The sequence below is a fragment of the Callorhinus ursinus genome, unplaced genomic scaffold (assembly GCF_003265705.2).
Source record: "Callorhinus ursinus isolate GAN/ISIS: 27379988/994484 unplaced genomic scaffold, GSC_fseal_2.0 scaffold44, whole genome shotgun sequence".
In the NCBI taxonomy this organism is placed as follows: domain Eukaryota; kingdom Metazoa; phylum Chordata; class Mammalia; order Carnivora; family Otariidae; genus Callorhinus; species Callorhinus ursinus.
Genome location: NW_027397106.1, coordinates 3,594,920 through 3,616,418, shown reverse-complemented (window position 1 = coordinate 3,616,418; position 21,499 = coordinate 3,594,920). Strand labels below are relative to the sequence as shown.

The following is a 21,499-nucleotide window of genomic DNA, read 5'->3' as shown; positions in this document are numbered from 1 at the left end:
AAAGATTAGAGGTAGAAAAAGATAAACTAGGGAAATACATTCAAATTCTATGTCTATTCCCTTTTGCCCCAGCCCAAATGTCTGAATGGGTTTCTTTTTTATTAACTGCAAAATGAAAGACCTCAAAGGATGTTTCCCTGGAAGTAAGAGTAGCTTGGACTGAATTTATATCTGTGTCACATAACATGCTTCTAGAAATAAGAAGCAGTAAGAGTTATTTTCAGAAGTTCATGAGAGTTTGTTCAGTAAACTAATGAATGGGTATCACTGACAAGCTTTCCAAAGTGGAAATTATATGAAACTGTCATCTGAGGGGAAAGGGTAACAGAGGAGGAACTCTGGGCTTTTGCTATGGGGAGTTCATGTCAATTCTAAAGGAGATTCACATTCTTGCCGTTCAATTGAAATCAATTCAATTTTATGTAGGAAGTGGCTGAGTGGAATTATGTTTCTAGGAAGCCACACAATGAAGTGGAAAGTATTAGTAGTTCTTGACCCGGCTCTGCTATTAACTGGCCTGGGCAAGCCCCTGCTCCAGCCACAGTTCAGCTTTCTAGTCTCACAGATGTTTCTGTGTACATTTACAGATCCTTTGAAGGGAAATGAGACAAAGTGATAAAAAAAAAAAAGTCAAGACTATATGGAATTATACAAATGTGAGGTATTGAATGTGCTGCCCCCTTAAGGATATCCTAGGCATAATGGCTAAAAGTGAAGCAAGAATTTCCATATGTAGTATAATAAGCTCAAGAGGTCTTATCCCAAAGCTGGTAAGATGTGGAATGAAACCACCTGATCTCGAAGCAGGACTAGGTTTGGCTAGAAACGGATAAGATAGATGTATTTAATTAATACAAATGTGTTTGGACATGAAATATCAAGGACTCGGCAAATGGGTTTTGGTTAACACCCACTTCTCCCAAATTCTTGAATGATTGCCCATCCGGATTTGGAAGTCTCAAAGGCTTCTTTCCTCAAAGGGCTGCTTTTCTCTTGTGGTCTGCTTCCTCCTGTAGGTCCTTTCCCCTGCCTCTGCCTCTGTCCAAATATCTTCCTCGTGATTCTAGAGAAGGCCAGAGTGTAGGTTTTTGCCCTCTTATGTGGGTTCCATCTACTACAGCCTTACTTAGTCCAGAGCAAGGTGTGGATGAGTACAGTCTAGGGAATTTCTGTGGATGATATTGGTGACAACGAATGGAGGGGGAGTGATTTTCCCAGTCAAGAGTCAGTTTTTGTGATGCTTCATTGTTCTTCCCTGTGATGTGTAGTGTTTCAGCATGCTGTGCACAAAGAAACTGCATGCGGTAGTCTCTTTGCATATGCTGTCACTTGGCAAAGGGCTGAAGGCAAATCATGCACCTGCACAACCTTGTTAGCTTGACAAAGAATCCTGGCTCTCCCCCTCCCTTCACAGGAAATGTTCCCAGACGGCAGCACCAACAAGCCCTAATTAAGTCTTCCCTTACCTTGGATCCTGATGCCTTTTCCTCCAACCTTTCCTTGGGTTTAGATGTGTAATTAAGAGGAAGGGTGGGGGAGAACAAAATCAGGTATACGACACAGCTGGGAATTGGGAGCTACTTAATAGCAAGGAAAGACTAGAATCTCCATTCTGGCGGCTCTTTTGACAGTTTAAACGGAGCAAGGGATATGGCAAAATGATGGAGAAATTAAGATGCTTTTGATGAAAAGATTGGTTGCACTTATGTGAGAACATTTGCTCAGACATTTTGAGTTTCTTATATTTTCGCCTTTTTGTCACTGAAGAAAAGAATTTCAATGTTTTCTTAGCCAGTATTTAAAGACAATAAATGTAAGGTGCCTGGTGCTTCCCTGGGAAGGCTGTGAACACTCACTTACAATAAAATACAAAATCTGAGGCTTTGTGTACTTATCTGAAAAGAGAGCCTCGTTGATTTTATCATGTCCCCCATGGGTTCAATACATACTCTCTTCCCCCAAAGTTTAAGAACCACTGGTAGTAGGGAAGGATCTGGAGACGAAATCTGGAAGGATAGCCACATTTGGAAGCCATGAAGATAGGATGGAGCCTATAAAAGTTAGGGAAGGATGGAAGCCCCAGACAGACCCATGGGAGGCAGTGAGTGGTTAAGCATGTGTGCTCTGAAATCCGATACACCTGAGCCGAGAGCCCAGCATCTTCATTTATTAACTGAGATGACTGTATGACAAGGGCAAATTACATCTCTAATTTGGGATAGGATGATGGCACCTACCTCATGAAGTTGTTGCAAGGACTGAGGTCATCCATGTAGCATGCCTCCTTGCCTCCCTGTTGACGTGTGCAGTTTCTCTTTCTATGCATACTTTGCTTTTTTCCTGTGCATTTTATGCCTCCTTCTGGGCCAAGTATCCTGTACAGGCGTCAAGAGGCTCTGCATTCTAGTCCACTATCTGTTTTTTTCTGCTTTCTTTTTTTTAAGATTTTATTTATTTATTTGACAGAGAGAGAGAGAGAGAGAGGCAGGCAGAGGGAGAGGGAGAAGCAGGCTCCCCACTGAGCAGGGAGCCCAACGTGGGGCTCGATCCCAGGACCCTGGGATCATGACCTGAGCCGGAGGCAGACGCTTAACCGACTGAGCCTCCCAGGCGCCCCGTTTTTTCTGCTTTCTTTAGAAAAATAATCATTGTGAGGCAGTGTCCTCAGCTGAGTATCCTCCTTCCAGCTCTTCTGGAGCCTGCTTGCTGACTAGGTTGAGAGCTACATATTTGCAAGTTTCCAAGCAGTATAGGGAGCATTAGAGGCTAGAAGCCTAGAGCCTGGAGCATGGAGCCAAGTGAGCCAGCCTCCTTTGGGAAGGAGAGACCAAAACAGTGCTGTGAGGGGAGAGCCTGTCTTCTGCAGCACCTCAGATAGTGGCTGCCTTAGGCAGCCTCAGAGGCCTGCTCTGTGGCCTAATTCCTTTTGTAATTTGTACAATAGGCCAGAAGATGGGGCTCTTGACCTTGGAGTCAAGGGCCAGAGGCTCGCTGTCTACATTTGAAGGGGTGGAAAATAGACCCACGAGAGCTCCCAGGAATTTTCTACCTCCTTAGCCCTCTCCCTCCTATGCCCACTCATGCCCACTCCCATGGCTAGGAGCTATCTCTCTGGGGAGAGGGGAATTCGGGGCACATCTTCCCTTTGAATACCATCCTTGGCCTCCTTGAATTACCACGTTGCTAGAGCCACTCTCTCTGACCCCCTGCCCCAGCTTTCCCCCTTTAACCCACCTTGCCCCAGTGGCAGATCTTTGCAGTATTGCATAGTGGCCAAGAGCCCTAGAGTTAGATAGACTCATCCTTGAGTCACCTCCTCAGAGGAGCTCTCCCAGGTCACCCCATCCCCCATGCCAGTTACCCTCTCTTCTATCACATGACCTTGCTAATGACTTCCTAGCAGCCATCATAATCTGTAATTGTCTGTTTACTTGTTTACTGTCTCCCCACTAGACTGTAAGCCTCAAGAGGGCAAGACCGTGTTTTATTGTTCTTTCCCCAACATGCAACCTGAATACATAGGTTCTCAGTAAATGTATTTTGAATTAATAAATGACCAAAGCTCAGCTTCATGACTGCCTGATATTAAGAAAGCTGCTAAACTTCCCTAAGCCCCTGTTTTCTTACCAGTGAAATGGGAGAAATAATGGAGTTATTATAAATTTTACATAACACAATGGATTTATGCGACAAAGCCTGGGTCCTGGTACATGGAAGTGTTCTCCAAAATTTTCAGCAGTGCCTTACTTTCTGTTATATGAGAAAAGTAAAATCTGAATTAATTAGCTGGCTCTCCATAATTTGGCCATAGTTATTTTTTTGTTTCTTTTAGAGAGAGAGAGAGAGAGAGAGAGAGTGCAACAGTGTGCACCTGAGCGGGCAGGGAGGGGGAGAGGAAGAGGGGCAAAGAGAACCCTAAGCAGGCTCTACACCCAGCTTGGAACCAATGGGAAGGGTTGCAGGGTGTGTGTGTGTGGGGGGGCTCTGTCTCACAACCCTGAGATCATGACCTGAGCCAAAATCAAGAGTTGGACCTTAACCTTAAGGGACTGAGTCACCCAGGCGCCCCTGTTTGTTTTTTTAAACCACAATTTGTACTTCACTACTGCTGTACTTCACTTCACTACTGTACTTCACTCTTCTCTATAACATTTTGCTTTGGCTCAAATCATGACTACTCTGACTGGGCCATGTACATTACTATTATTATCATTTAAAGATTTTATTTATTTATTTTTAAAAAGATGATCTATTTATTTGAGAGAGAGAGAGAGACAAAAATAGTGACAGAGAGCATGAGCAAGCACGAGGTGGGAGGAGAGGGAGAAGAGGGAGAAGCAGACTCCCCACTGAGCAGGCAGCCCGATGTGGGACTCGATCCCAGGACCCAGGGATCACGACCTGAGCTGAAGGCAGACAGTTAACCAACTGAGCCACCCAGGTGCCCATTTTTAAAAAGATTTATTTATTTATTTTAGAGAGAGAGAGAGAGTACTTGCATGCGCGCGTGCACACACATGAGTGGGGGGAAGGGCAGAGGGAGAGAATCTTCAAGCAGACTCCCTGCTGAGCATGGAGCTGGACACCAGGCTCAATCCCAGGCGATGAGATCATGACCTGAGCTGAAGGCAAGAGTTGGACGTTCAACCAACTGTGCCACCCAGGCGCCCCCATTCCTATTATTAAGTTTTTGCCCAGTGGTTGAGATGCTTGCTCTCCTTACCTTGGCTCAATTATTTTCAGATTTAGCTTTAACCCATGTCATCTGTGTCATGGTCCTTTAGTGTCCCAAGTCATAAAAATCATTTTCTCTTCTGAATTTTTATAATCTTTGTTGTCTACATTTCTCATACGGCTCTTATTCTATGTTTTATTATCTGTCATCATATTCACATGTCTTCTGTTTCCCTGATTAGACTATAAGCCCTTCGGAGATATGTATTATATTTTAAATTTGTTTGTATCTTCAGTGCCATTTGGGCCTGTACATAGTAGGTGTTGAATATGCTTTTGATTGAATTAAAAACACATATATTTGTTAACTACTTTCTATATAACCAGCATTCGTTGAGGCTCTGTGGAGTACAGAAGGACATAAAAAAATAATTATCTTCAAAAAACTTACAATATTATAGTTAAGTTAAAGTCAATATATAATTAAAGTACTTAAATAACCACAGCGTGGTAACTGATATAAGAAAGGTATGGAGTGCTGTGAGGCTTCAGAGAAGGGAGAGATGATATCTTTAAGAGGTGTTGGAGAAAGTGGGATAAAGGAAGGTTTCTTGGAAGAGATAGCCTTTGAGATTGACTTTGAAGGATGGCTAAGATTTTGATGGGCAAAAATGGGGGGCGGTGAATTCCAAATTCAAGGATTCAAGGATTAGTGAAGTGATAAACAGAGATTGTGGCAAAGAATGTGAATGCTCAGAAACAGGACCAGGGGCCTTAGACAGGAGATCAGAAATATGGTTCTGCCCCAGGGACACTGAAGCATAACCTTGTGTCAAATTTCAGGGCCAACGCAAGTTGTGGCATACAGGGATTGATATTTAACATATACCCGACTATGTTCTCCAAATGTAGTTTCTTTTGAGGCAAAGAATCATTTGGACTGCCCCCCCCAATAATATGGACTCATCTACAGTCTGATGTGATAGTGCCTGAAAGGCAAAAGGCCCCTTGCCTCCTCTTGGGGACAGAGGATTGGTTGGATTATGGCCAGCGTCTCTTTTGCTTTCAAGCCCAAATCAAATTGAATGCATTACTCATGATTTTCTAACCTTGCCTTAGATCAGTAGTTCTGTTGTTAAATAATAATTTGCCTTAGATCATTTCTCGGAAAAGCTGGAAGCGTTTTTGTGGAATTATTTCCGCGATCAGCCTTGGTTCAACTCTGTGCTCTTCTCTGCCCACCTAAGACCAGGGGAGAAGACCTAAGTCGGAGTGAGTCTGTGGAGGGGGTCTGATCACTGCCCGCCCCGCTTCTCTTTAATGCACGTTAATATGGCCACTAGTTCAGAGATTAACAAGTAATTTTAGAACGCCCTTGCCCCTCATCCTCTGGTACTTCCTTCTTCAGTCCCAAGGGCCGTTTCCTCAGAATTTGAAAACCATTACCTAAGTAATAACATCAGAATTAGACAAAACCGACACTTTCTCAGTTTTCAAGGGTCAGGTGCAACCGCAAATAGAAGCACGGGATTTTCAATTTCTAGCAAGCAGTTGGAAGGACCTTTAAGCCCGGAGGCCCCTGAAGGGAGGGAGGCGGTTTCCACGGCAACCGGGCCCGGAGCGGTAGCCTCCCCAGGCTCCCTCCTCCCCCCACCCTCCCGGTAGCCCAGGGTACCGCCGGACAGCGTCCTCCCGTGCTCCGCGCGCTGATTGGCCGCACAGGCCGCACGCTGATTGGCTGCGGCGAGGCCTCGCGGGCCGGTGGCAATGGAGGCGGCGGCGGTTGATGCTTGACCGTTGGCTCCGGGGTAGGGGTCGCCGCTCGGGCGATCGGCTCAGAGCCGACCGGAGCGCGCGGGCTGCTGACGCTCGGCCTGGAGCCCTCGGGCCAGACCTAGCTGGGTTCCGCCATGCCGGCCGGCAGTAACGAGCCGGACGGCGTCCTCAGCTATCAGGTAGGGCCCCGCCTCCCGCCCCTCCCCGGGGCTCAGCCTCCTCATCCTCTGCCCACCCTCCTGCCTCTGCCCCCGGGCCGGGCTCCGCAGGCCACTCCCTGAGGGCGAGGGGAGGCCCGCCAGAGACACCAGGGGGCGCTCCGGGCGGCTGGGGACCGGGCCGGGGCCGCGAGCGGGTGACCTTGGGCCGAACCTGGGAGCCGGCGAATCACTGCCGCATCCCTTGCGCGGCCGGCCCGGGGAGCCCTGACGGCGGCGGGCGGTGGCCTCGGTTCTCCTTGGGTACTCCCTCTTCGGAGGGAGGCTGGCTTCTGGCCTCGCGGCGTCGTCTTGGAACGCGGGAGGAAGGGTGGCCGAGGACCTTGCTCTGGTGGGGCAGGTCTCCTCTTTGTGTTTTTATTTCTGGAGACTTCTGGTTCCTCAGTGGTCCAGAGAAAGAGCTGGAAAGAGTGGAGGCTGGGACCAGACCCCGTTAGTGTGGCCAGCTTTATGACTTTCTCCATCCCCTCGGACAGGCAGCTGGCAACTTCTGGGAAGGCAAGGGGAAATGGGCTGGGGATGTGTCGAGAGGTCAGGAACAGGTGTTTAATTAAGAGAATGAGGAAACCGGATTTAAGTGATAACTTGTGGTGGCAAATGTCAGGGAAAGCATTGGATTAGGTGTCAGAGACTGTAGGCTCAAATCCTGCACCCGCCTTGTACTGGCTTTGTGACCTTGAATACGTCACTTGCCTCCTTGAACCTCAGTTTCTCCGTCTAGTAAAATGGGGATGGTAATACCTGCTTTGCTTACCTCACAGGGTTGCTTTGAGGACTAAATGAGGTGCTATTTGTGAAATGCTTTATTGTGTGACAACCAGTAAGTGAGTGGTAGCTTATTGAATTCTCACTCCCCCCTTTCTGTGCAGTCAGGTGGTCTAGTTACTGCTCTGGAAAGAGAGATGGGGGGTCAAGTCTGAAGTGGAGGGGTGTGAAGAGGATGATGGGCCTTCTTAGGAAGGATGATGGGTCTTGTAAACAAGTGCATGTTGATGTCAGTGATGTTTTCTGTAAGGAGGCAGGGGAAACAGTTCGAGTTTGTAGCAAAATGGGCATCAGACACTGACTCTTCTTCCTCCTGTAAGAGTTTGCCACTAGAAGATCCATGATTCCTTGTTTGCTTGCTCCATCAAAAAAGGAACCATATCTAAGATTTTGGAAAATCTTTTCATATCTTAAGTTTCTCCAGTGTATGTTGGGGAGACAGTGATGAGCAAAAATAGGCAGTGTTCTTGCCCCCTGGAGCTTCCTGTCTTGGAGGGTGGGGAGAAATAACCATTTTTAATCAAATAATCCCATAAGTAAATGTATTATTATGAACTATGACAAGTGTTTCAAAAGAAAGATAGTCAGTGCTCTGAGTGGTTCCAGCCTTGGTCTTAGATGAGAGAAGAGTTTGCTAAAGAAGAAAATTCAAGGTCTAAAGAAAGAGTGTCAACTGAGGGAAGAGGGAGATCAAAGGACCTTGGAGACAAAGAGAATAGCAGAAAGGGGGCACATCTAGTTAGAGGGCCTGAAAGAAGGCCAGTGTGGCTGGAGCCATAGGGAGCAACGGCGGCGGGGGGAGTGGTGTGAGATACACTCTGGGGTCATAACACACAGGGTCATTATGGCCCATCCTGAGAAAGTTGGGATTTATTTGAGGATCAAGGGGAAGCCACTGAAGGGGTTTAAGCAGGGAGGGGAAGGAGAGAGAGAGAGCACAAGTGCGTGGCGGGGGGGGGGATGAGAGAGCAAGCACCAGTGAGATCATGATCAGATTTTCCTTTTGAAAGATTTCTCTGGCTGCAGTGGGGGGAATAGAATAAGCTGGAATGAGTGTGAGGAGACAGTGTTCTTAACATGCAGAATGTGTACCAGTTGTATTGTCAAGATCATAATAACCCATAAGCTTCTGTTAGTGCTCTGTGAAATTGATAACTCCTGAGTGCTTCTGGGGTAGAATAGAAAATAATTATTTCCTTTACATCTAGTTCATGTAACTTTCGTGAGTGGTGGCGTGAGGAGAGGAAAAGGAATAGAGCAGAAACAGCACGACCTCATGAAGGCTGAGTCAGGTGATGGGCAAATGGGCACCTGAGATATGGGGGAGGAAGAAAAATGAGGGCAGAAGGAGGAAAGGAAATAGGGATGACCTGGAGGACACACAGTCAACCGATTGAAAATTACCCATGAAGCCTCCTATGTGCCAGTTAGGCTGTGTGTGTGTGTGTGTGTGTGTGTGTGTGTGTGTGTGTGTGTGTGTTGCGGGGGGATGGACCTTGCAAAGCGAGGAGATTGTGTAACTTGGTGTAAAGAGAGATTCTAAGCATCACATCTAAATATCATAAGTCTAGGCTGTTTTCTCTGGTTTGGACTATTGCACTAGCCTCCTACACTTCCCTCTGCTCTCTCTCTCTTGCCCTTCTACAGTCCACTTTCCACATGGCAGCCAGAGAGAGCTTTTAAAAACACAAATCGTGCCCCATCCTATCTTGAGACCCTTCAGTGGCTTCCCTGTGCATTTTAGAATAAGATCCAAACTCATCATGGCTTACCAAGCTTCAGTGGGCTCAGCACTGACTGCCTTTCCTCCATTCTCTCACCATGCACCTCTGTACTGGCTTTCTTTCCATTTCTTTAATATGGCAAGCTCCTTCATGCTTTAGGACCTTTGTTCCTGTCGTTTTCTCTGCCTAGGACATGATTCTACCCAGGCATTTTTGTGACTGAACTCAAATGTTATCACCTCAGAGTGGCTTTCCCTGACCTCCACCCACAGTGACTCTCTTTCATATGATCCTGTTTTATGTTCTTAATAGCACTTTTAACTCATCTGAAGTGTTCTTGTTTGACTTCTACATTATCTTTTTGAATGGAAACTTCTTGGGGGCAAGGACCAGGAGGAAAATCTTGTCATACAGCACAGTTCCTGGTATAAAATAGGTGCTTAGTTGCTTGAGTGAATGAATGACTTTCCTATATCCAAAGCCGATGCACTTCTCCTCAAGGAGCTCATGGTCTTGTCAGGATTAGCACAGAGCATCAGGTGCCCATTGCTTTCCTCTCCTCTTCACCTGGAATATTCCATTTAGCTTTCAAGGTCTGGCTCTATATCACTATCAGAATTCATCATTCTGTCTTCTCTGCTCACAATGCCCACCAAGTGCTATTACTGTCTCCAAAGTACATGCCTTTAAATCACTCTGCATTACGGTAGCTTGTGTCTTTGAAACCTAGGCCAGTGCCTGACTTGGAGTGAGCACTTAATGTTTGGGAAGGTATGTGGCAAGGTATACAGTGGATGTATTGGATTAGGAAGAGATTGGACTGAGGGAGGCCAGCTAATAGGCTGTAATTTGGGATGACTTTTTTTTTTTTTTTTGTAACGTAGGATGGCTTAATGAAGGCCTGCATTACTGAATTTTGATGAGATTTCTGGAGGTGGTTATTGAAATTTTAGGAGTCAATGTGCTCTTAAAGCGGTTAGGTAGTAAGGGAGGAGGAAGAGCAGAAAACTTTAGGGAGAGCCTCTAGTTTGGACTGGAACTGAGGACATCTTGTATCTTCAAAGTTCTCCTGATCAGCACTCTCAGAATTGAGCAGAAAGAAGTGCTGGAGGAGAAGGCTGGAGTGGTCAGAACCATCAGCAATTGAGCCAAGGGGTGCTGGGAACTGCAGGCAGGTTCAGGGATGGTGTAAGTGAGAGAGAGGCGAGCAAGTGAGTTTGGGTAATTACCAAGGCTTTTCTGTGAATCAGGCCTGCTCAGAATGGAAAATTCAGCCCTGGGAAATGGATGATAATTAGGAAGGATGGCTGATGAGAAGGACTGATGAGAAGAGAGTCACATTCCCTATCTTCTGTGGCCCTGGAAAAACTCATCCAAGCCACGACTTCCTGAGGGAGACCTGAGTGCTAGTGCCTAATGACTGACATGTGTTGGAGCCCGGTTAACATTTGCTGAATGTTATTGAATAAAAGTATCAACCATGGCAGTTTCTCCTCTCACTACGTTGTAGCATACAATCCATATTCCTCCACCCTCTCCCAACACATGCTAGGTGTTCTCTTTCTGTGTGGGAGTGGGGGTAAACTGTGAGCATCCTCTGTCGCTGGCTTCCCCGGCTCTACTGGGGAGGTGTGGGCTGTCCTGCCAAGCAGAGAATTGTGGTAGTCTGGGGGACAGTTCAGGTTGCAAATTTACTTCCTTCAAAATCTGTAGATAACTGCCTTAGCTCAAGTTTGCCTTGGCAGTGTAGACAGGGCTCTCAGTCAAGACTGCCTAGTACTAGTCAGGACACAGAAAGCAACCATGTTTATTCTAGATCTGCTGCTAGGTAACAGCAACAAATCTTAGATAATGGAGAGGGTGGTTGTTTCCTGCAAGGCAGTAATAAGTTTACTCTGGTCTTGGTAGTTAGGGAGCCATAATGTGTGTATTAGTTTCTGTTGCTGCCATAGCAAATGACCACAAATTTGGTGGCTTAAAACAGCACAAATTAGTCCCGCATTGGGCTCCCTGCTCGGCGGGGAGTCTCCTTCTCCCGCTGACGCTGCCCCCTCTCCTGTGCTCTCTCTCTCTCAAATAAATAAATAAAATCTTTACAAAACCCCACAAATTGATTATCTTACAGTTCTGTACTTCACAAATCCAACGCAGCTCTCACTGGGCTATATCAAAGTGTTGGCAGGGCTGGGTTTCTTTCTGGAGGCTCTAAGGAAGAATCTGTTTCCTTGACTTCTGCAGCTTCTGAAGGCTAACTGCATTCCTTGGCACCTAGTTCCCTCCCTCCACTCAAAGCCAGAAGCATAGTGTGTCTCCAACCCTGCTTTTGGCATCACATCTCTTTCTTGGGCTCTAGTCTTCCGCCCCCCCTTGTCCACTTTTTAGGGATCCTTGTGATTATATTGAGCCCACCAGATAATCCAGGATAATCTCCTTATTTTAAGTTCAGCTGATTAGGAACCTTACTTGCATCTGCAATCTTACTTGGGTGGGGGCGGGCATTATTCTGCCTACCACCATGTGCTAGCTAACTAGTAATCTGAAAACTGAACAGGAGTGACTCCAGGTGAGGTTCAAGAAAAGAATCACTGAGAAACCAGAACTACTTTGAAATTTGAGGCCCCAGCAGGCTGCTGAAGAGTCAGCATAGGAAGCTCCTGGGTATTGAGGAGCTCATGGCCACTGAGAGGAGATCTGGAACAACTATACAAGTCCTTATGGAACCTTTGTTCTCACTAAAGCAGGCTGAATTCCTTGAGGATGTCGGATTGAGGGCATTAGTGAATCTGTGGGCCAGATTCACTGACAAGGGTATACAAGGGGCCAGAATTCAGAGACTTTGTTGGCTGAAGAGGAAGATGGAAATGAATGAGATGGAGAACTATTGGAAGCCCGGTCAGTAAAAGGGCAAAGTACAAGTTTCAAGTACCATGTTCTGGCACACTAAGGATTTAAGATGGTAATAATGTGGATCTTGAGCTATGGACACTAATGCCTGATTAGGTGACCTGAGCTCTCTGAAATGACTGGGTTCTTTGCTTTTGGCAAAATTAGCATACAGTGTTAATGAGAATATGGAGAGACTTGAGTTTGAGTTCCTCCTATCCTACTTAGCTCTTGTGTGATCTTACTTAGCCTTGATTTAAGGCTGCTGTGAGGATTAATTGGGGTAATATACATAAGGCACAACACTAGGCGTATAGGAAGTGCTCAGTAAATATTTGTTCCCAAACTCAGTGTATCAACTTACTTTGCTGATTAGAAACTCTGGAAGTCACTTCTGTATTTGTTGTTTTAAAAATGGTTAAATGTATCAGAACTCGATAAATGCTTGACTCTTTTTTGTTGGGGGTGAGGTTAGGAGGGTGGATGGGTGGACGGATGTTATACACAATCTCTGAAAACATTGGATCCTTAGGAAGAAAGATGAAAGGGGTCTTTGGAGGTGAAAGGTCTGAGACTAACTGCAGGAAAGGAGGGGGAGTTGAGTTTGGCAGGTCCACCACCCCACAGGTCCAGAGGGGTGCCGCAGGGGGCATGAGTCAGGGAGAGGGCTCAAGGTGCGCTCCACTGTCTGCTGCCCTCCCCCTCCCCTGCACCCTCTGGGGGCTGCTTCCAGGAGCTGGAGCCCTTATGCAAGGCTCAGCCCTGCCCCTGCATTTTCATTTGTCCATTAACTGTAAGTCAGAATCTGGTCTGCTACTCAGGTATAATTCATTCATTTTTCAAGACTCATAACAAGATGTGCCTTGCAATGTCAGTGTTTTAATGTGTATTTAACCTCCTTAGTTCTTTTTATCTTCTCTAGTCCTTGAGGTAGGCACCCAAATCAGTTCACATTTACATAGCGGGTCATTGTCTGTGAGCTAGGCGGAAGTACAGAAAAGAGGAGACTTAGAAACACCACCTTTTCTCTAGTTCTCTCTTCTTTCCCTCCCTCCTTTCTTTCCTTTTTCTCCTAGACTTATATAATGTGGTTCTCATGATTCCAATCTTTTCTGAGTCACAAGCTTCTCTGAGAATCTGAGTTATGGACCTTCTCAAGAAAAATGTGTACTCACACATAATCCTGAAGCCCATTCATGGGAACCCTAGAAATCTATGGATAAGAAATCCTCTCTGCCAGAAATAATGATGGTATCAGAGGAAATATAACAGCCAGCTGGTGAGGAATCTGCAACAAGCACAGACCAACGAGACTTGATATTCTTTTATTTTCGTTTTTTTATGATTTTAAACAAACTTTGTATATACTTGAAATTTATGGAACATTTCAAGCAGATAACAAAGTAGAAAGACTTTGAGCACCTGGGTGGCTCAGTTGTCAAGCGTCTGCCTTTGGCTCAGGTCAAGATCCCAGGGTCCTGGGATTGAGCCCCGCATCGGGCTCCCTGCTCAGCGGGAAGCCTGCTTCTCCCTCTCCCACTCCCCCTGCTTGCATTCCTGCTCTCACTAACTCTCTCTCTCTGTCAAATAAATAAATAAAATCTGAAAAAGAAAAAAAAAGAACAAAGTAGAAAGACTTGTAAAAGTGACGTGTCATGTACCCATGACCTGGCTTCAACAATGAACACATATCTATTTTGTTTCATTATGTCCCCACCCATTCTCCAAATCCCAGACATCATATCATTTCATCAGTAAACACTTCAGGATGTACCACTAAAGATTAAGAAGTTTTTTTAACGACATAACTACCAAATCACAAGATTACTATTTTTTAAAATTAACAATAACTCCTTAATAAATATCCATTTAGCTGTGTAAGTTGATGTGAGTGCCTTATAATTTTTTCAATAGTTGGTTTATTTGAACAGGGATCCACACGAGGTCTGCACATTCACATCCAAGCCTGACATTTCAAATGCTTTGGCTAATGGTGTTTGACAGTGGCTCTGTTTTCTTTGGCAAGACAAAGAAAGTGGATGAACAATTATTCAGTGAACTTAGGCTGTGGTTAACTAATCTAAATTAAGGAAACAGGTTGATTTTTCATCCTGAATATTTCAGATGTTTGACCTTGCTCTCCATATTGTATTTTCATGGTTCTTAGAATCATAAAATCAATTATCCCGCCACCCCCCCGCCCCCTTCCTCCAGATTCCTGCTGTGTTCTATGCTGTGCCAGGTATCTTTGGACAGTGCTAAACATTATAACTAATCGGTCCCTGTCCTTTGGATATTATAAACCTGTGGGGAAGCCAACATGAAAAATTATTCACATATATATGAAGTTTTATGGGAAAATATAATGATCATATGATAAAGAGTTCAGAACCCTAATAAATATTTATTCATCAGAGTTTTTGGATACTTACCACATACTGGACATTATACTAGCTGCTAGGTACAGAGTGGTGAACATAGGCACAGCACCTCCCTTTCTGGGACTTATAAGAGTGCAAAGTACTTACAGTGGTAACCTACTGTATTGGGCTCTATGAACATAAAGATGACAAATTGTGGCTGTTGCCATCAGGAAATCCATGATCGAAAAGATGAGCTAGATAAATGAATAACAAATCTAAAGTAAAAGCAAGTTTTTCTGCCTAAAAGTTATTCCTTTACTTTACGTGAGTCTTTACATTGATGTTAAAGGTGTATTTGAAGATTTTGAATAATTTTAAATAATTATAAAATGTGAAAAAAGTAGTATTTCTAAGTTAATATATTATTTTCCATATCTGTAATCTTTCAGTTTTATCTGTAAATATTTCTGTGTGTATCACTAAAAGATAAGAATTCTTTTTTTAATTGGAAATTTTATTTTATTTTAATTTCAGCATAGTTAACATACAGTGTTATATTAGTTTCAGGTGTATAAGAGAGTGATTCAACAATCCCATACAAAAAAAGATAAGAATTCTTTAGAAAATGAGCATAGTATCACTTAAAGAAAAAACAGCAATTTCTTTAATATGATAAAAGATCTAGTCAATATTCAAATTTCCAACTGTCTCAAAAAATTATTTAAAAAAATAACTAAAAATATTATTTTGGTTTGTTTGAATCAGGATTCAAATAAAGTCCACACATTGAGATTGGTTTGTCGTCTCTTTTAAACTACCGCTTTCACCTTCTTCTCTCCCTGTCTCTGTTTCTGCCTCTCTCTTCTTGCAATTATTTATTTTAAAAAAGGGGTAGGGGGAGGGAGAGGATTTGTTCTGTAGTTCTGTAGTTTCCCACAGTCTGGATTCTGTTGATTGTGTTCTCATGCTGGTGTTTTTCCATGGAATTGTGCTTCACTGTATGTCCAGTAAACTGGTATTTGGATTTGGAGGCTTGGTCAGATTCAGGGACAATTTATTTGTTAAGATTACCTAATGGGTGGTGGTACGGCCTCCCATTAGGAGACATATAATGTCTGGTTTTCTCTCTTTGTGATGTTAGTGGCTGTTGAAAATCAATGTAATCCATTAGAGATTGCAAAATGGTGATGTCCTAATTCTAACATTCCTGTTTCGTTTATTTTTCTCTATAATAAGAAACTTCTTTCATCTCTTCTATGATATCACTCTATGGTACAATTTATATAGGAAAGCCAAGATAAATTTTTAACAGTTTTCAAGATAATGAGCTGGTTTGTTAGCATTATCCTCCAATGGTAACCAATTAATTTTTAGAGTGACATTGTGAACTCATGGATTTTAACATATGTGATGTAGTTAATCTGTTATAGTTATTACTCTTACTGATGCTCAAATTGTCCTAAAAAGCAAGGGATCTCTTTAAGTTGACTCCTGAGTCCTTTTGACACCATCCTAGTTGTCTGTGGGTAGCTTTTAGTAGAAAATGATACTTGAGAGACCACAATCTAGGCCCTAAGGATACTCATTGCTTCTGGCTGTTCATTTTTTTCTAGGACTTTTGAGTGGACAGAGCTAGAAAATGTAAATTTGTAAATTTAAAAACATTAAAAGATAAAAATATATGTTCTTGTTGATACATCCGATTCAAATTCAGGACTACATGGTTTTTACTTAACTTCTATCTTAAGACTGTATTTCCTCTTACCCCTGCTGAGAATGCCAGTTCTCAGTGACATTGAGAATGACGGAACAAGTTTACATAATCACTCATGTGTCTATCTCACAATGCACAACAGTCTCGGAGGGATAGCACCAACACTACCACCAATAGATAATGGAAAAGCAGTTTAAGATCTTAAACTCTTTTTGTCTTTAGGGTATGTGCCACTGAGGATGTTCAGTCAATTTATTATATCTTAAAGTTATGTGGAAGAATTTCTCTTGGAATAGTTATGCCATCAATTTGACCTTTGTTTTCATTTTGTTTCTCATTTCTGGGAATTGCTTTTAAAATGTTTAGTTTTGTGGGGCGCCTGGGTGGCTCAGTTGTTAAGCGTCGGCCTTTGGCTCAGGTCATGATCTCAGGGTCCTGGGATCGAGTCCCGCATCGGGCCCCCTGCTCAGCGGGAAGCCTGCTTCTCCCTCTCCCACTCCCCCTGCTTGTGTTCCTTCTCTCGCTGTGTCTCTCTCTGTCAAATAAATAAATAAAATCTTTAAAATAAATAAATAAATAAATAAATAAAATTTTTAGTTTTGTTTTAAAATTATGTAAGATATTTATAAAATCAGGTATATTCAAAGAATTCCGGTGTTCTGGCCTTGTCTCCTAACTCCTTAGGTAACTATTAAAAAAAAAAAAGGTTCATGGCTTATTCTTCCTTTGTATGCTTTTAAGTATAAGCAGATGCTTATGTTTCAACACTTTTTCTTTTACATATATATGTACATATATATGGGATCCTGGGATCATGACCCAAGCTGAAGGCAGCTGCTTAACTGACTGAGCCACCCAGGCACCACAAAACCCCCGGACTCTTAAATACAGAGAACAAATTGGTGGTTGCCAGGGGGATGGGTGAGAAAGGTAAAGGGAATTAAGAATACACTTACCTTGATGAGCACTGAATATGTATGGAAGTGTTGAATCATTATATTATACACTTGAAACTAATTTAACACATATGTTAATTATACTTGAGTAAAAAAAGAAATAGCAGAAATGAATAGAAAAAAGAATAGCATTGATAGATAGATAGATAGACATTTGACTTTCATCTACTTCCCTAAAAATTGATTTATTCAAGTTGTCCTCAAACACTTTTCTGAGGGGTGCCTGGGTGGCTCAGTCAGTTGAGCGTCTGCCTTCAGCTCAGGTCATGATCCTGGGGTCCTGGGATAGAGCCGCATGATGTCAGGGTCATCGGGCTCCCTGCTCAGCGGGGAGCCTGCTTCTCCGTCTCCCTCTGCCTGCCACTCCCCCTGTTTGTGCTCACTCTCTTTCTCTTTCTCTCTCAAATAAATAAAATAAAATCTTTAAAAAAAATTTTTTTCTTGAATCTTCTCATTAGGAAAATGCAGTTCAGGGTTGCCTTATTCGGGGACATGGATGATACCTGGAAAGGAAAAGAGTAAAATTAGGACAGTAAGCTGGAAATTTGAGCAGGATCTAGAAGATAGTCAGGACTTGGCAGAGAGTTGGGGATGGGGCACATTAGACGACAGGACATGTGAGCAAAAGCGTGAAAGTGGGAACGTGCACAATGCCCATGGGATCAGTGAACTTGGCTGGAGCTGCAGATTTGATAAGAGAAATAGATTGGCAGGAAAATCAGTTCAGATTTTTTTGGAAATAATTCAGGGTCTTCATAAGGTAGGTGCCATTATAGTCATTATTTTACCAAAGAATTATTGAGTACCTACTATGTGAAAAGTCTGTGTAGGATGCTGGGGAAACAGTGGTGAGGAAGACACACAGGGTCCCTCCCTTGAGCAGAGACATTTCATTTCGAAGGAGAAGTACAGTGTGCTGTGAGGGCATATTAATGGGGGGACCTAGCTTAGTTCAGAGGAGGGGTAGTCAGGGCAGCCTTTCAAGGAAGTGCATTGAGGCTGAGATCTGCCGGATGATGAATAAGTATTGGCTGTTGGTGGTGGAGGTGTGGATAGCAGGGAGAAACTTATAGTTCAGGCAGGGAGAAACACTCAAGGAAGAAAGTAAGTGTGGTTCCAAAACTGAAAGCTTGTCCAGTATGACCTAAAGGGCTGGAGAGTGTGGCCTAGAGTAGATGAAACATGAGAGTGGATTCAAGAAAAATTGCAAAGGAGGACACTTGATAAGAAAAGGGAGAAAATGATTTCCCTGAAGACATATTATGACACTCAATGTACATGGAATGGATAAGTCAATACATCTGAAATTTCAAACGTGGACTAAGAAACAATGGTGCCATGGGTGAGTGTAAGTAAATGAGCACAGGGTGCTGGTTTGGAAAGATTAGTTTGGTTTTAGACATGTGGATCTTGTGGTCGACATCCCAATGGTTTGTCAAATACTGAGCCAGCAGTTCCAGGCTACTGTTGAGATTGTAAGACTCAAGGGAGGGACACAGAAGATAGAGTGCTCCTGCTTGGCAATTATAGTTAGAGGAAGAGGCTGAGCCTTAGGTTGAGAGGGAGGAGACTTGATCAGAGAAGCAGGATGGAGAATTTCCAGGACAAGAGGCTCAAGCACTGTGGAGAGGTCAAGCAGACCGATTTACGATAAGTGAAACGATGTGGTTGACACCACTTACACAATGCAGGCCTATTATCCACTTGTACAGGGGGAGTGGGGAGTTGGAAAAGGCATGAGGTCTGCAGTCACAAGACCTGAGTTCAGTCCCCCCTCTGCCTTTTACCACATTTGTGCCCTTGACCAATAATTACTTCATTTTCTCTGACGCTCAGGCTGCTCTTTTATAAAATGAGAAAGAGAATGACTGTCATGTTTGTGTCTCAAAGTTATTGTGAGGTTCAAGTGAAAAACATATGTAAACCATCGGGCTTTCTCCCCCAAGGGTTGCAAAAAGGGTCGGGCATATACATGGGACTTAAATGAACGTTTGAATGAATGTATGCATATTACTATGGCTACTTCTTTATGTCTCAACAGAGACCAGATGAAGAGGCTGTGGTGGATCAGGGTGGGACCAGTACAATCCTCAACATTCACTATGAGAAAGAGGAGTTGGAAGGTAAGAATTGTGCTTTTGTGTGTGTGTTGGGGGGGCGGGGAGAATTAATGAGAGGCAGCCTGGTGTGGGAGGAGAGCTTTGCCATAGGAAGCCTGGGTTTAAGTCCTCCAACTCTTTCTCACTAGCTGCAAGACCTTGGGGGAAAAAGTCCCTTCATTTCCCTTAAGCTCTATGTCCTCATCTGTTAAATAAAAGTAGGGATATTAATACAGAGAACAAACTGGTGGTTGCCAGAGGGGAGGGAGGGGGGGCATGGGTGAAATAGGGGGATCAAGGGGGACCAAGATGTACAAACTTGCAGTTTTAAAATAAATAAGTCATGGAGATGAAAAGTACGGCATAGGGAATAGAGTCAATAATATTGTAATAATGTTGTTTGGTGACAGATGGTGAGTACACTTAGCATGACGAGCACTGAGTAATGCATAGAATTGTTAAACCATCATGTTGTACACCTGAACTGAACACGGCATTGATGTTAATTACAATTCAATTTAAAAAGTAGGGACATTAATACCTTAATATTAGGATCCAATAACATGCGAGACAGTGCGCTGAGCACTGTAAAGTCCAATGTAAATATTGATAAATGATCTATTCCTTGAGAATGTAAAGTACTCAGATCAGTTTGTCAATTCTTGGCAACTGCCTACAAATATAAATGTAAATATTTACACAATTTTAAAAGAAAATAAAATACAAATAGTTTTTAAAATTTAGTTTGGTTATATTATTCAGTTGTTTGGTTATATTACTCAGTTTGCCCCATCTCCAGTATTTGCTCTTCCCATTCTAATTATACCCATTTCTGCCTGGTGTTTTCATCTAAACAAGACAAGAGAAAACATACACCCCTGTAACATATTCTTTAAGAATTCATAGCGCACGGTTGTATTTAAAAAACACCCAGCTAGGGGCGCCTGGGGGGCTCAGTCGTTAAGCGTCTGCCTTCGGCTCAGGTCATGATCCCAGGGTCCTGGGATTGAGCCCGGCATCGGGCTCCCGGCTCTGTGGGGACTCTGCTTCTCCCTCTCCCACTCCCCCTGCTTCTGCTCCCTCTCTCATTGTCTCTCTCTCTGTCAAATAAATAAAATCTTTAAACAACAACAACAACAAAACAAAACAAAAAACCCCCCCCAAAAACCACCCAGCTAAAGTGGAAGGGAGAGAAGAGTCATTTTTATTGATCTGCTCTGTCTAGGTTCCCTTAACCTTCTTTTTCCCCTGTCCCACCCCTGGGTCCCCACGTGACCATTGGTGGTGTCCTTCGGCTTTCCTTTCTTTGTAGGGTGGTTTCCTGATAAGTGGTGATGCTCAGTTTTATGAGAGAAAGGCTCGTGTCCAGTATAGCTTTAATGAGAACCCACATTTGGCTCAGAAACCTTTGTGAAATCTCTGCAACAACCCCTGCAATGTTGAACGCTATGATACAGCAACTTTCTAATGACTGAGACATCATGTACAACGCTCTCCCTGTACTGCTTGTTCCCGTGACGTTGGTTTCATCAAAGTTGTATAATCCTCAGAGAAAACTTGTCCTTTGGTTGGGGAGAGTGAAAGCTGTAGGGGCTGACTCAGCCTCTGGGTCTGTTACCATGAGAACTTATGTGGGTGGCTTCTGGAGGTCAGCAGAGTTTGGATATATCAAGGTCAAGTTTTCCAAGTTATTCTGACCAGATGCAAGAAGAGCCAGTGTGGGTTTCGGCAACTGGGAGAAAGTGGAGAAGGAAAGGGTGTGGAGGTGGGAGGCTAACATTTGTTGACTGCCCTCTGTGCGTCAGGCATTGGGATTAGGCGTATCGGACAAGTTGTCTTTTTTTTTTTTTTTTTTTTAATGGACAAGTTGTCTTTTTCATCTTCCCAGCAGCCTGGGCGGTAGGTATCATCCATATTTTACATGGTGAGAAATAGGGTCATTCAGCCTAACAGCAGGTGAGACTGGGATGGAATTCTGCTCTTTCTATTCAACCACACTGCCTGCAAGGGAGGACAGTCCTCGGCATTAACCACCCAACCTCAACTTCTGGCTCCATCACATAAACATTTGTATATGATATAAACGTCATAGGAATATTTATCATGTTGCCCTACCCCTCCTTCTGCCCTGATAATCCTGTCGCCTCTCTATTCTCCCACTGCACCCTGAGGGCACTGTTGTGCTCAGTTTAGTTGTCTGGGCCCACTAGACCTTTGCCCTCAGCAAGGAGGTAACCACCTATGAACGCTCTTGTCTGCTTGGGAGCAGAATCATAAACCCGGGCAAACTCGGATCCTGAGGACTGGGTTCCATCCACAGAGGTCAG

General features: G+C 43.8%; 1 protein-coding gene across 3 annotated transcripts in view; it reads left to right on the top strand.

Annotated features, from left to right (window-relative positions):
* The first annotated feature begins 6,405 nt into the window (after nucleotides 1–6,405).
* The window catches only part of SLC4A8 (solute carrier family 4 member 8), a 73,366-nt gene continuing 58,272 nt past the window's right edge, over nucleotides 6,406–21,499 (top strand). For 2 of the 3 annotated variants that reach the window (XM_025882791.2, XM_073881978.1), the window contains exons 1-2: nucleotides 6,407–6,629; nucleotides 19,115–19,196. In XM_025882791.2, coding sequence (XP_025738576.1) covers nucleotides 6,585–6,629; nucleotides 19,115–19,196 — 127 coding nt within the window. In that variant the 5' untranslated portion in view covers nucleotides 6,407–6,584. Of the gene's footprint in view, nucleotides 6,630–19,114; nucleotides 19,197–21,499 lie in introns of all 3 variants that reach the window. The other variant, XM_073881979.1, reaches the window with a different exon arrangement.